Source organism: Botryllus schlosseri, chromosome 16 (assembly GCF_051294905.1).
Source record: "Botryllus schlosseri isolate E-star chromosome 16, Bs_hap1, whole genome shotgun sequence".
In the NCBI taxonomy this organism is placed as follows: domain Eukaryota; kingdom Metazoa; phylum Chordata; class Ascidiacea; order Stolidobranchia; family Styelidae; genus Botryllus; species Botryllus schlosseri.
In genome coordinates this window covers 15,084,663-15,099,769 of record NC_137251.1, presented here as the reverse complement: position 1 = coordinate 15,099,769, position 15,107 = coordinate 15,084,663, and the positions used below count along the sequence as shown (strand labels likewise).

Below are 15,107 nucleotides of genomic sequence, written 5' to 3'. Positions count from 1 at the left end.
ACTGCGTTCAACTTTGCATTATCACCTTTAGACAAGTTTTCCTCTTCAGCTAAAGCGCAAGTGCACGGCTTTAGATTGCTCTTCCTGGGCTGATGCCATTTTCGGTATTTGAGAGTACAATGTTAGTGTTGTGCTATTTGCATCACAGTCTTGAATTGTTTTGGACGGAATTACTTAATCTGATGAAAATATCACTAAACGATTATATCTATAAAAATAACTAGCTTCTAAATTATATTCTACGTTGTATAAGATAACATATGATTATGGTAGAGAGTTTTTTTGTCATTGGATGATCTCGATTACTGGTCAGATTAAGGTCAAGTTAAGACAATTCTACTTTCACAGTTTTGACTTTTGAGTCCATTCGAGTCATTTTCAACTCACCACTGACTCAAGTCCAAGTCGGGAAGCAAACGGCCGAGTCATAGTCTTGAGAGTCGAGACCGAGTTCGAATCATAATGTTCACTGTTCATTATCGAGTTCATGGCAGGTTCAACTCACTTTTTGAAACTCTTGGGTGATAACAGTCATACACAGTCAGTCATACCATACTCAATATTCTCACTTTGACATATTTAGTCAAATATGAATGCGGTACACAATTGAATAGTATATTCATATTGAAATGAACCTGAATATTTTCGTCTGACACTCGTCAGGGGTAATCGTCAGCAACTAGTAGAGAATTCAAAAGAACATCGTATATCAACAATCGTATCACAAAATATGACGTCACCAGCATGAAATGTCGAATAATAGAGCGTTCAATGTACTTTTTTAGATCATACACAAACTCTTTTTGTTGGCACAGCCTTGACTGGTGTATCTTGATAAAAGTCGACTCCAAGGCACACAAATGAAAGTGTGAACAACCCATTCCGAGTATGCGAAATCTGTCGTCTCGATTATTTTTCTCACAGACAAAAATAAAAAGTAGTACATTGATTGCTCTTGTATTCGACATTCCATGCTGGTGACGTCATATTTTGTGATACGATTATTGATATACGATGTTCTTTTGAACTCTGTACTAGTTGCTGACAATTACCCCTGACGAGTGTCAGCCGAAAATATTCAGGTTTATTTCAGTATGAATATACTATTCAATTGTAGAATGTCTTGAATGAAATGACTTCGAGTCATGCCAAATGACTCGAGTACAAGTCGAGTCCATACACAAAGGGAGTTGAGTTGAGTTGAGTCGTTTTTAGAAAATGACTCAAGTTAACGAAAAATTGCGACTCTAGTCCGACTCGATTCGAGTCATTACAACCCTGATTCACTTCATATATACCCGTCTCATTATTTTTTCAGTTTCTTTGGAATATTTGGAACCGTATGGTGAATCAATACATATCTTCAGCACTTCAGTGCCTCGCGATAGTGCATCATGCCTGTGAAGGAGAATACCAGCATTGGCACAAATGTTACTAATGCCAGGCGAATTGAATGCTTTGCACTTGTTCTGTGTAAACTTGTGAAGAATAAAGACATACCACAGGTCACCGAACATCTCGAACAAAGGAAATTAGTGTCTCAAGGTGTGCCTAACTAGGAACATTGTTGTCACGCTGATTTTTGTGTGCATTATTTGACTATTGTTTTGAAATTGCGATGTTATGTCCCATGTGATCTTAACTAGTTGATGTGACATCTTATTTTCATCAATGCCTTCCCAGATTGTCTCGCGGATGCTGCATAAATTTTCATACCACACAGCAGCATGCAATGTATATACTTTTGCAACCGTGTACTCAAATTAAGGAAATATGCTCATTTTAGGACAACGAAAGAGGTTTTGTGAGCATGTGAAAAAAGGCAAAGAAGAAGTCTATGTTCGATACATATATAATGCTTTCAAGAACAAGGAGAAACTCTTTCTTCAAACCATCAAAAATACTCTGGACTGTAAAGGTAGGTAGAATATAAAGCGGATATTTTACAATTACGTTAGTGTACTCGAAGATAAGGCCATTTTGCTGAAAGTCTGGTTGCTGTTGATGCCATAAATAGCACAGACGGTCAAGGGACCTTCGGACAACTAGTGTGATTACTCACAAAGGAGAAAGTTCGTTTATATTAACAGTAATAAATATTTGGGGTCAAGTGTAGAATACGGCCAGTGATCCCCATGACCATCACCGAACATTGTTTCACATTGCACCAACAAATGCTTCCCATGAACACGTCAAAATAATTTTTTTTCCCGGTGGCGTGACGGATATTAGGGTTGTCGGAGGGGGGTATTAATTAGGGGGCATCCCTAAAAGACGGAGAAGCGGAGGCAGCGGAGGCAGCGGAGAACGGACCCTAAAACGCGGAAACAGCGGAGACAGCGGAGAGAGCCAAAAATGCCGATTCCTAAAAGACGGAGTTAGCGGAGGAAGCGGAGAGCGGAGCTTTCGGTCATTAACCTTTATAGACACGCGCGACATAGCGGACGGATACTGAAAGCGGAGTTCGGGACCCAGCGAAATGGACATAGCGGACGGTTATATAATATAGAAAGCGCAGATCAGGGCGTATCGGAAGATGTTTCGAAGCAGTGGAGAATAACGGAGAAGTCAGCCATGCAAGTTAAAGGCCAATTTGGCGACTGATTGCCCATCGATGAGATGACATAGCGGGCGGTTATATAATACAAGGAAAGCGGAGTTCGGGGCGTATCAGAAGATGTTTCGAAACAGTGGAGAATAACGGAGAAGTCAGCCATGCTATTTCAAGGCCAATTTGGCGACTGATTGCCCGTCGATGAGATGACATAGCGGACGGATACTGAAAGCGGAGTTCGGGGCCCCGCGAAATAGTCATAGCGGACGGTTATATAATATAGAAAGCGGAGATCAGGGCGTATCGGAAGATGTTTCGAAGCAGTGGAGAATAACGGAGAAGTCAGCAATGCGAGTTCAAGGCCAATTTGGCGACTGATTGCCCGTCGATGAGATGACATAGCGGACGGATACTGAAAGCGGAGTTCGGGGCCCCGCGAAATAAACATAGCGGACGGTTATATAATATAGAAAGCGGAGATCAGGGCGTATCGGAAGATGTTTCGAAGCAGTGGAGAATAACGGAGAAGTCAGCCATGCGAATTTCAGGCCAATTTGGTGATTGCTTGCCCATCGATGAGATGACATAGCGGACGCGTTTCGTATGACAATTTAACTGATGATAGTTGTGGAATATTATACTGAACTACTTTCTACTTTACAAAAACCGAATTGTAAATGTAATTAGTTCATCCAGAATACTGTTCAGGTAGATGTTGAAGTCATTGCGAAACATTACCACTTCAGTAAGTACCGGAAATAGCCCAAATCTACTTGATTACCTCGAATAAGTAGAGATATTCAACATATATAATATCTGAACAACGTGATGTGATATAGCAAAAATAACGTCAGATTCGTATTCAGCGCCCCCAAATTAGGTATAATAGACCCGAAGAAGTCCTGGCGCAAAAATCCTGTAGATCAGCGTTATTGGTGCTGACTTCTCCGTTATTCTCCACTGCTTCGAAACATCTTCCGATACGCCCCGAACTCCGCTTTCAGTATCCGTCCGTTATGTCATCTCATCGACGCGCAATCAGTCGCCAAATTGGCCTTGAACTCGCATTGCTGACTTCTCCGTTATTTCCCACTGCTTCAAAACATTTTCCGATACGCCCCGATATCCGCTTTCCTTGTATTATATAACCGCCCGCTATGTCATCTCATCGACGGGCAATCAGTCGCCAAATTGGCCTTGAACTCGCATGGCTGACTTCTCCGTTATTCTCCACTGCTTCGAAACATCTTCTGATACGCCCCGAACTCCGCTTTCCTTGTATTATATAACCGCCCGCTATGTCATCTCATCGACGAGCAATCAGTCGCCAAATTGGCCTTGAACTCGCATGGCTGACTTCTCCGTTATTCTCCACTGCTTCGAAACATCTTCTGATACGCCCCGAACTCCGCTTTCCTTGTATTATATAACCGCCCGCTATGTCATCTCATCGATGGGCAAGCAATCACCAAATTGGCCTGAAATTCGCATGGCTGACTTCTCCGTTATTCTCCACTGCTTCGAAACATCTTTCGATACGCCCCGAACTCCGCTTTCCTTGTATTATATAACCGCCCGCTATGTCATCTCATCGATGGGCAATCAGTCGCCCAATTGGCCTTTAACTTGCATGGCTGACTTCTCCGTTATTCTCCACTGCTTCGAAACATCTTCCGATACGCCCTGATCTGCGCTTTCTATATTATATAACCGTCCGCTATGTCCATTTCGCTGGGTCCCGAACTCCGCTTTCATTATCCGTCCGCTATGTCGCGCGTGTCTATAAAGGTTAATGACCGAAAGCTCCGCTCTCCGCTTCCTCCGCTAACTCCGTCTTTTAGGAATCGGCATTTTTGGCTCTCTCCGCTGTCTCCGCTGTTTCCGCGTTTTAGGGTCCGTTCTCCGCTGCCTCCGCTGTCTCCGCTGCCTCCGCTTCTCCGTCTTTTAGGGATGCCCTTAATTAGGGTTGGGGGAGCAGGGATGCTGGGAATATTAGGGTTGCCGGAGGTGGGATATTAGGGTTGCCGGAGGTGGGATATTAGGGTTGCCGGAGGTGAGATATTAGGGTTGGGGCCAGAGTGGAATCGGTGGCAACGGCACGCGCAACGTCACGCGAGCATTTATATCTGATCACGCCGATTAATTAATTATGCTGACGTCACAAAGCGATACCAGAGTCCAGAATAAGGCGCTTGCGCTTTACAATGAACTCAAGCAAGCGTGGCATTTGTGTAACAGTGAATATACGGCGTATACCAGGTCTATTTTAGCACATTGTGTCGTTTAATAAGTAATTCAGTATTGAATCAGAGTGAAAAATATTTCCGTCACGCGGATGAAATTTTCCAATCACGCGAGAAATCCGTCTGTCACGCACAACATGTTGTCGAAAACAACCACTGATTCCAGTCTTGGGTTGGGGAATGGGATATTAGGGTTGCCGGAGGGGGGATGTTAGGGTTAGGGGTATATTAGGGTTGCCGGAGGTGGGATATTAGGGTTGGTGGAGGTGGGATATTAGGGTTTCCGGAGGTGGGATATTAGGGTTTCTGGAGGTGGGATATTAGGGTTGGTGGAGGTGGGATATTAGGGTTGCCGGAGGTGGGATATTAGGGTTGGTGGAGGTGGGATACAACCCTAATATCCCCTCCCCAACCCTAATATCGCTCCCTCCCTCAACCCTAATATACCCCTAACCCTAATATCCCCCAACCCTTATACCCCTCCCTCCACCAACCCTAATATACCCCCTCCGGCAACCCTAATATACCCCTAACCCTAACATCCCCCCTCCGGCAACCCTAATATCCCCTTCCCCAACCCTAATGTCCCCCATCCGTCCCTCCACAGGCGAAATAAAAAACAATTTATTTTGACGTGTTCATGTGAAGCACGAGGAGTTTTGACATGTTCATGTGAAACATTGATCGGTGATGGTCATGGGGATCACTGGCCGTATTCTACACTTGACCCAATATTTGTGTTGGCCTCCGTTCCCCGGAAACCAAAATCAACCTGCATTTATCGGAATGTTCCTTGACCTTGGAGGTCAGATAGGTCTTTATGACCCCAGGCATAGGCCTATTTAGCATAAAATTTGTGTGGTAAATTACAGGTGTGTTGAAATGCATATATACTCATCGGGTATCAGTCACATATTTGGTTATTAATTATCTTGAAGTACAATGTGATGTTCATTGACTGTCAAAATATTGTACTTTTCGATATGAGAGATTTCACTGCTCGAACAAATCTGAACTGAATGTGATTAATGTTTCACTGCGGTAACTTTGTGAAGTCCGACTTTAATTTTCTTTTAGTCCATGACTCTATCTGACCTTTCGACTTCATTTTTTAATACACTACTGAAATGGCTATCCACTTTCAGAGTTTCCAGTTTCCGATGAGGGCAAGAGCTTACTGTCTTACATTCTGAGAGGTACAAATGCAACTTTCGTGGAAGTCCTAGAGAAATGGAATCAGCTGTGTGAATATGAAACCGTCCTCAAGCCATTGCTTCCAGACGAATCAAGGTTTGGATTTTTAGTTTTGAACTGTGCTAAAACTGAGAGCAGGACACACATTTTCGAATCAATGGTAGTTCTTAAAATATGGATTTATAATTTCTAAAATGGGATTTGCTGTTGATTCATTGATGTCTATTTCGTGACAGTGATGAAGATTGGATCCAGGTACTGCTTTTTGCTGCTTTTCGAGAGGTATTAAGTGGCGATGGAGACAAAAAGATACTGGATGCTATTCAAAAGATATTTTCGGAACAGGTAAACAAATAACACTGGTAAACACAATTTTTGTTGACTTTGATCGGACAATTGATTTCGACTTACTTTCGGCCGCTGAATGCCAAAATATAAATTATCGAGCTCATAGAAGTTTCAAAGTTACACTGGATAAGTTGAATGGGGCATTGAACCTAAAGCTGATAGTAAATGTATTGTTTATTTCTCTTGCCATATCCTGTAGTATGCATCATATATGTCTGAAATATTCTCGGATGATTGCATCTTTTTACCAGCACCTTCTGTCATAATAATTCAATTGACCACTTGGCTATAGACCTTATTATATGATAAAATTGTGGATTTCTATATGGTATGGAAAAGTAATATGGCCGAATTCGTGAAAATTTGCAGATTTTGAGCATATGTCGTAGAGCGTGTTTAGTTTTCCCAATATGCATGAGATGAAAAAAGCTGGACTGATAATAATAGCTTCACATATTCTAGAAGAAAGCTGACTCCTTGCAAAACAAGATGTCAGCTCCAGAAAGTGACTCTGTGTCAGATAATTCTGGTAAGTATACTCCCAGTTCCACGAAAAAGGACAGGAAAATGATGATAGCGGTTTAAAGCTTTTAAATTCGTCTGCAATAGTGCACTTATATAACTCTGTTTGCCCTGATCTGATATAATTATATTTTCGAACAGATGGGCCGTGACTGTTTTCTCCCAAACTGCTTCATTTGTGATCTGTTTTACTGGAAAAAGACATTGACTAACTCATATTTGAAATTGCATCAAAGCATTATCATTGGATTTGTTGGATGTATTTTTCCAGTAGCAAAATCATTCTTCGAAGGTTATAGGTTATTGTGTTCATTACACTATCTTCTTTGTATCTCATATATATCGGATATTGACAACTGGACAAGTTGTGATTGCATCAAGTTATTGCTTTATTTGTTATTTTGATATGCATTGGAAAACTCTCTATGGAATTGTGTTACGAGCTTATTTGTATACTTTGTAAATTAGACGAATTATGCTATTTTTATGGATTTACTCTGACCTGTGTTTAACAAAATACAATTTACAGAGGTGGGAACAGTAAAATCAATTGGCGACGCCTCTGCCGCAAGTAACACAAACACCAATGAAAAAGAGCAGCATCTTGATGCACAAGAGTCTTCGAACGGTAAGCTGACTATGAGACTATGCGGCCATGATATTGATTTAGATCAGGGGTGTACAACTTTTTTGCTACTCACGGCCCCATTTCCATTACATACTGCGTACTGCCGCATTCCAACGCTCACTCATAACGGACCACCTGAACGCCAAATATGAATGTTAAATAGACTACTGGATGACTTAGCATTGCGGAGAGCCTATGTGGTTTCTGTGCCAACACTGTTTTCTGGTGAAATACCTTCCAAATGACGGGTTCTAAATTGTATAAGCAGAACGCCAAATCCCATTTACAAGGCTGCGCCTTTCTCGGACAGAAAAGACTCCCGTGACAACTTTTGGCTTCATCTTAACGTTTAAGATAATGCCTACTTCAAATAATTCTCAACAACTTTGTCTTTTACTAAAACTTGCACATTTGGAATAATCCGAACGGCCAACGTAACTACCAAGTATACCCAAGTCAACATTATTGGACCACAAGCAACTGGAAAAACGGTCTAAGAAATATAAAACTAACAAGGTCTAACTAACAATATCCCAGTGACAGGTACATGCAGGACTAAAACAAAACTTCGTCAGCTTGCCCACATAGGGTCCACATAGGGTGATCAACAACACTTCTGGGGGTGCAGCAACTCCCTTTTCCACGACACTTCCTTTCATGCATACCATTACAAAACACTAATTTGTAGCAAGTACAGCATATCATGTATATCAGCCATAATCAGGAGTAATAATGTTATGAAAAGTTTTTAAGAATCGTTGTTCAGTCGCACATAACATATTTTCATAGTCAAGGATGAATTTTGTCAACAATATTGCTAGTTGCCCATATTGCTATAAAACATTCATCCTTTTTCTGCCTATGTGATCAGATTGCAAGGACACTACTATATTAAAACCGGAAAGTAAAGTAACTTGGAATCGCGCAAAGCACGAAAAATGTTTTGTAGTAGTATTCAAATCTTGGAGCCAATTCCTAAATTTAAATTGCATGTTGGCAGCCGCACAATTATGCCTCTGCGGCAGCAGGTTAGCCAACCCTGATATATTCCATTTCAAAATTCTTAGTTAATCTAGTGGGCCTTGGAAAATTCAATAGTCTGTCTTGATCTTGATAATTTCAAGTGTTAAATTGAGGTGGCATTAAGCAGTTCATTGTAAATGGCAGGCTACAGTATTCTTTGGTTTCCAAGCGCCATGACAGAAGGTAAACTATTTCGATACAGGATGTATGCATATCAAATTAGTTGGCAGATTACTTCCTCTTGTCAAAAAATTAACACTGGTACTGCAGAAAATTTCAATGAAAAATCGTAAGTAGGGATTGTGGTTGTAAATTACAATCGTGACTCAATGCTGTGAATATTGTATGGTCTGTTTTGTGGCAAGCCTTGTGTAAAACAACTTCCATTTCCTGTGATTTGGATATCTTGCTGTTTTGTCTGTACATTACGTAAGGTTGATATTAGGCACTAGGCAGACTACATTCTAATGTACTACTCATTTCTTTTTCTGTATATCAGGTCATGGTGACGCAAAGAAACAAACTGATAGTCACGCAATAACAGGTTTGACATCCCTCATTGTCTTGCATTTCGCGATTGAGTGCTTTTTTCCATTGGATAATGACATCACTAGGCATATTTTTATTTTCATGTTGTATGTAATTATTTTGGGTGACATATGGTTGCTCTCTTTTTTCTATTGATAGTGTGTTCTGTTTCGTGACTACCTTTAGCCAGACCTGGCACAATGTAGTCATCCATGGTATTTGCTGAAACTGGAATGTTGTTTCCTATGCAGTTGTATCTTTTGCATAGTGGATAGACTTTGGGGGTACAGAACTTTAAAATCAAAACTTGCATACCATAGTCAATAATTCAAATTTTAATGAGTGATCATTTTTTTAAGTAGTGCCAAAGAACGATGATGAATCCACCATTTACATTCTACCAGCTGAAGATCTCCACGCAAATGCAGATGAAAATGCATGTAAGCAATATGAAATGGGTACATTTGAATATCCGTCAGATAACATGTAGTAGCTATTATTGATAATTGTTTGGGAAAATTGAAATCTGGATAAATCTGTAATAACATTGCTGTTTCTATTTTCAGTCGGGTTGTATTAGTAATATATGGCCTAAAACAACGGGGTGGGAGGGGGGTGGAGTGTAGGTGTAATGTTTTGACATTGGGATTGAACATATTGTTGTTGTTGTTGTTACGTCACTGTATAATAATAATAATTGTGTAACCCATACTGGTTTTGCACCAAATCTTGTTTGTACATAAACTATATACATTTCTTTATCATATCAGAATTCAGATTGCATTGTAGCGTTTCTAAAAATGTTTAAGTCTCGTTAGATTGTGTTCGCTTATTTTTCAGATCTGATAGAGTTCAGGGCTGTTGTGTCCAATTCTTGTCCCATCCCGGAAGGAAAAGGGCTCTCTATGGCATTTGAAGAAAATCAATGGAAAGCAATGGAAATGGCTTATGATAAACGGTACGTAAATCAGCAAGTCCTGACTACCGATGCCCTACTACCTGGTCTTTCCATGGATCTGCTGTTGTAGGAAGAAATTTTACTTCCTGAGAATTCTGTTTAACAAAAAGCATGGAGACCGTTTCCAGTTCAAATTCTGTTACAAAGCGGATGAAGAGACGACCATTTTCGAATGCCTACGCACCCGTGATCCATTGGCCAACAGAAGCGTAAACTTGGCAAAAAGTAAGAAGGATGTGTTGCATTCCTATGTTGATTAATTGTCATATCACACATTTCGGGGAAGCTACTAGAAAGGCTAAAGTAGTAAAGTAAACCTGCACCTTCATTGTTCCCTTGAAATGGGAATCTTCCATTAAGAAAGCACATAATGTGAGGTCTACGGGACACATCTACTAGGTGAATGAATTATTAAACCACTAAACCAGGGGTCTGTAATATATTTACATACCGTGATTATTTATACACATTTTGCTAGGTAGGATTTGTTTCATAGGAAGATTAGTTGTATCTTTACATTTTTCCAGTGAAAAAACAGCAGCTGGAGCTGTCTCTTCATGCTTGCCTTTTCAAAGAAGAGTGGAATAGTTGGATGGACAGGATCTGTGTTGCTATGAGAAAGTTTCTTCCAGGCCCGCGATTGGTGAAGGGTATGGATTCTCAACAAGAATATGGAGACTTTGGTAAGGATATTCTTGCCTTGATCCATACCATGGAGTGTGGCTGGAACATCAATTCTACTCCACTGGCTCCGCGGCAGGTGTGTTGCTTTATTTGTGAGCTGTATTTTTGTTCACAGAAACATTTAATGCTTAATGTTCATTATTATTCCGAAAATGACTTTAAATACAACTTTCATGGCACGAATGAACACTCAACTGTTAATATTTCTATATTTTACCATTGATAAATACCACGCCAGTCATAAAACCGGCTATCAGCATCGTTATTTGTATGTCTTTCATGTTGAATTTTGCAGATTTGATATCAGGGTTGCAACAAAGTCACAAGGCAATCTCACTTTTATAGTCTCAACTCAATTTCAATTTACTACCCACCGAGTCAAGTCCGAGTCCACCAAACAATTGCGACTCGAGGCATTACAACCCTGCCTGATACTGAATAAAGTCTCAAGCCCCATAATACTTGTATTAGAATTTACTGAATTGCAAGATGTGATATTCACCTAATCTCTGGTATTTTCACATTGTCACTCATATTTATAATTCTACCATGCATTTATCGGACAATGTGTGTCGGTGTACCCACAATTTTTTTCGAAATAATCATATAGTGACTTTTAAAGATAACCGATTTCTGTAGAAACTATTTTTCAAATTGCGATGTTGTGGATCTCATATTATCTTCGCATATCTCAACGCTACAATCTTCTTTCCTGTACAAATTGCAGTTGATTTATTTGCAGAGAGTGAAGGACGTGTTATTGACTTGGCTGAGAAAGGTTTCCAAAGCTCTTTTTGAAAGCCAAGAAAATGCCAAACGCCGAATAATGGTTTCCCTACTAGTCTGCATCGCTCTTCAAAAATACAAAGTGAATTTCCAGTGTGCGGAACTGCACAAGCTCCTGGTAGAAATGCTACGGATGGATGGACTCGCTAAAGGAGAGTGTGAGGAGCTTTACGCAAATTTCACTGGCGTGGTGACTCGATTAGAAGAGAGCGGGTAACGAATCATTTCATTTTTTTGCCTGTTGCTATTTGTATCTTTGATGGACCCTGTTATTAATCTATTTTTAGGTAATGATATTGTTATCTATTTCATTCACAATCTCCCACACCCAATAATAGTTTCTTACATATATAATTTAAGTTAACTGTAACTCACCATGATGTGTGATGTACACTGTACAGTTTTATTAAACCATATCCTACATTTCAGATGGAAACTACCTTTCACTCGTGATATGATGCATAGATTATATCATATGTTGGGCAGTTATCCAAATGACATATGGATCTACTCGCTACCTCTCTATTGGTTGCTTGTGCATGGCGCTGTGAAATCTGATGTGGTTGAAGAGGAATCGAGTGTAAACCTTACACTTGGAAGAGCTTCGTTGCCTTCACACCAACACATTAATTGGGATTATGTCAGGAGGCAATCTCTGGGCCAGGAAAAATTTCGGTCTAGGTTCATATCTTCGTAATCGTTATGATTGTAGCAGCCCAAAGGGTTGGTTACCGAAATGCAATTCCTGTAACAAATATCGATACTCAAATGCTTTATATCTAAGTCTTGCAATTTTGCTCTCATTATTTTAAGAAAATAATCTTTTTAAAGCATAAAGTCTAAAAGAAAAGACAGTACAGAGCTAAAACGAATCAATGAAGCTAATGAAGTCAATCGTCTTAACCTGGAATAGTAATACAATGCCAGAGCATTATAAAAGACGTTAATACTAAGTGATAGAATAAGGAAGTATTCGTCTACATTAGGCTACTTCAGAAAAGATCTCCACATCTTAAGCCTGGCTAATGGAATTGATCGTTTTAGAAACCTGCTATTCGGGCTCGTCCTATATTATTTAGATGAAGAATTGAAAACTTGTGTTACATGGGTCTTTCATGCTGCATAATAGGATAGTTTAACTGCTTCTACATAATATCTGAATAGTGTCAGTAATGACTTTGACCAGTGCTTGTTATACCGCACTATTGGCACAGTAATTATTTCTAATTTTCTGTATCCAATTTGTGATTTTTCAGGAAAAATATGTTGGATATGTCTATTACCATTTTGGAACTGGCAAAAGTTCATCCGTGGATCGTACAAACCTACCTCTGCATGTTGAAGTTCCGAGAGATCGCAAAGCTCATTGAGGAGAAAAATGATATTGCTCAATTTTTTCATTTGGATGTTGTGGTGTATGTATTTTTAACTGCAATAGAAATGGATCACTATGATGAAAAGGTTGGATAGTGCTGTTGTCATTACATATTAAATTATTCCATTGACTTGTTCTGAAAATTACTGATGGAATGTCATGGTATTTCAGGACCAAGTGGGCGAATCGTTGCAGGAATATGTTCATGGTCGCATTGAACTGAATATCCAATCAAGGTAAGTCCCGCTTATTATCTTTGTTTGACTCTTTCAAATGATTCCGATTGATCTCGAATGGTCTGTGACGTCTTTGAAGGCGGAGATGAAAATCACCAAAGTTTGATCACATGTTAAAGGCATCTAGCCTGTGTGCATTTTTTATCAACAGTTACAGTCTTTAACCGCGTCCTTGCTGAGTGGTTGTAATGACTTTGCATCAACACTCATACTCCGAAAATTCAATTTAACTTCAATCGTGACTTGACTCGTCCTTGCTGAGTGGTTGTGTTTTTTCCTACTAAGCATCAATTTTATTGTAGTATACATTTACATACCCGGTATCTTCTTGTGATCGTTTTAATCATAGTCATTATGGTGACTGAAACACTGCTGACGAACTATTCCCAAATCAAACTCTAGATCACAACCAAAACACCAAAATCCTATCGACTTGTTTATAGAGCTTCCTGGTGGTACACAACTTCAATATACAATTGAATAGTAAATTCATATTGAAATGAACCTGAATATTTTTGGCTGATACTCGTCGGAGGCAATCGTCAGCAACTAGTAGAGAATTGGAAAGAACATTGTATATCAACAATGCTTCTGTATGAAGCTAGTTTTTGTAGAATTGGTAGCAGCCAAGGCAAAAAGATTGTCCAAACTCAAAATGGTTTTAAATAGTTTTACTATTATTATTTCCCATCAAACACAGACCTAGGTGTGTCATTATAGAAAAATAAGCTGGGAGCTGCGATTGATTTAGCAATCAATTGGAAATTTTGTGCAATTTAGTCACATTAATTATTAATTTGATTTGAACGCATGTGCATATTCAAAAATCTATGTCCCAATGGCATTTTGGTGATTCTTGATAACGTTATCAGATCTGCACCGGTCTGTGGAGGCGAGAGAGTTGTCGACCACTGGTCTTAACCAAGTTTCACCTTTCATGTATACCTCTCATAGGCCGCCATTCTCAGAAGCAGATATCAAGTGCTGTTTAGCGATTCTTCAACATATTGCAAATTCTGTCAAGCCAAAGCAAGGTAGACATTGCACACGGGCTCGGCTGGACTGGATTTTCAATGGAATTTTATCAGAAACTCTTCCGTGGTTGAATTCTTTGCAAAAAGTAAGTTTCAATGGTTTTGGTCGTACTTATGTAAATGCTTTTATGTAGGCTACTGTTGATTTTGAATGCTGTCACAACGCGATATGATAGTCCAGTAATTTAAATGTAATTCATTCAAGCAACAGAATCCAGAGACACGAAAGCAAATCAGGAAATACTTTGACGAGATTCTGAATGCAATAAAAACTGGAATTCATCGACGTAATCTCACTACAAAGGAAGTGGAGGTTAGGCATCTTTGCATGTGTATTTCTATATTATAAAAAAGCTAGTTAAATCCCTACATTTCGCATTTGTTATCCATGGTTTGTTATTGATTTATTTTATGATTCATTGATCGTCTTTGAATAGAACATGATATTTTGTTTTTTGTTAACCGTTCAGTAACGATAATAATTAGAGTTAGACATACTCTGATGCAAAAATTCAGAAGATTTCTCATGTTTGCTTGTTGATTGAATATTCGTGTCCGTTAGTAGTGTTTTAGTATTATTAGTATTTTAGTTGGATTTATCAATATATTTATTCTAATCTCATTGTATTGCAAAGTTCTGGGGAAAACTTCTTCACTTAAAATGGAATATGGAAGATTTGGACGCAGCATGGAAGGAAGGAGTTATCCATGAAACACAAAATGCAATAAATAATGTAAGATTATCTCAACGGTATGTATTCTGCAGTCTAATTGTAAGTCACATGTACTCACAAATGAAATTGTGGCCAAATAGCTTTTCAGTCAAAACATAAATGCACCCAAGTTTGATTTAATTTTGAATTAAAAAATGAGTACGGTAGTTTTCTGGGACCTAAGCTGTCACGCTATTCCTATGTATGTCAAGTTTACAGGTAACCTACTCGCCACGTCTTACATAACTTCTTCACAAACCTTGTGGTTGCAGATCTCTTTA

General features: G+C 39.3%; 1 protein-coding gene across 5 annotated transcripts in view; it reads left to right on the top strand.

Moving 5' to 3' along the window:
• Positions 1–1,116: 1,116 nt before the first annotated feature.
• LOC145459122 (E3 ubiquitin-protein ligase rnf213-alpha-like) overlaps positions 1,117–15,107 on the top strand; it is a 48,991-nt gene continuing 35,000 nt past the window's right edge. Inside the window, exons 1-18 of one of the 5 annotated variants that reach the window (XM_080337745.1) lie at positions 1,118–1,545; positions 1,787–1,918; positions 5,943–6,087; positions 6,228–6,336; positions 6,802–6,868; positions 7,391–7,489; positions 9,012–9,056; positions 9,400–9,480; positions 9,881–9,998; positions 10,069–10,223; positions 10,526–10,758; positions 11,425–11,681; positions 11,898–12,143; positions 12,725–12,929; positions 13,015–13,079; positions 14,034–14,199; positions 14,319–14,426; positions 14,749–14,847. In XM_080337745.1, the coding sequence (XP_080193871.1) occupies positions 1,395–1,545; positions 1,787–1,918; positions 5,943–6,087; positions 6,228–6,336; positions 6,802–6,868; positions 7,391–7,489; positions 9,012–9,056; positions 9,400–9,480; positions 9,881–9,998; positions 10,069–10,223; positions 10,526–10,758; positions 11,425–11,681; positions 11,898–12,143; positions 12,725–12,929; positions 13,015–13,079; positions 14,034–14,199; positions 14,319–14,426; positions 14,749–14,847 (2,481 nt within the window). In that variant the 5' untranslated portion in view covers positions 1,118–1,394. Of the gene's footprint in view, positions 1,546–1,786; positions 1,919–5,942; positions 6,088–6,227; positions 6,337–6,801; positions 6,869–7,390; positions 7,490–9,011; positions 9,057–9,399; positions 9,481–9,880; positions 9,999–10,068; positions 10,224–10,525; positions 10,759–11,424; positions 11,682–11,897; positions 12,150–12,724; positions 12,930–13,014; positions 13,080–14,033; positions 14,200–14,318; positions 14,427–14,748; positions 14,848–15,107 lie in introns of all 5 variants that reach the window. The other 4 variants (XM_080337747.1, XM_080337744.1, XM_080337743.1 and 1 more) reach the window with 4 other exon arrangements.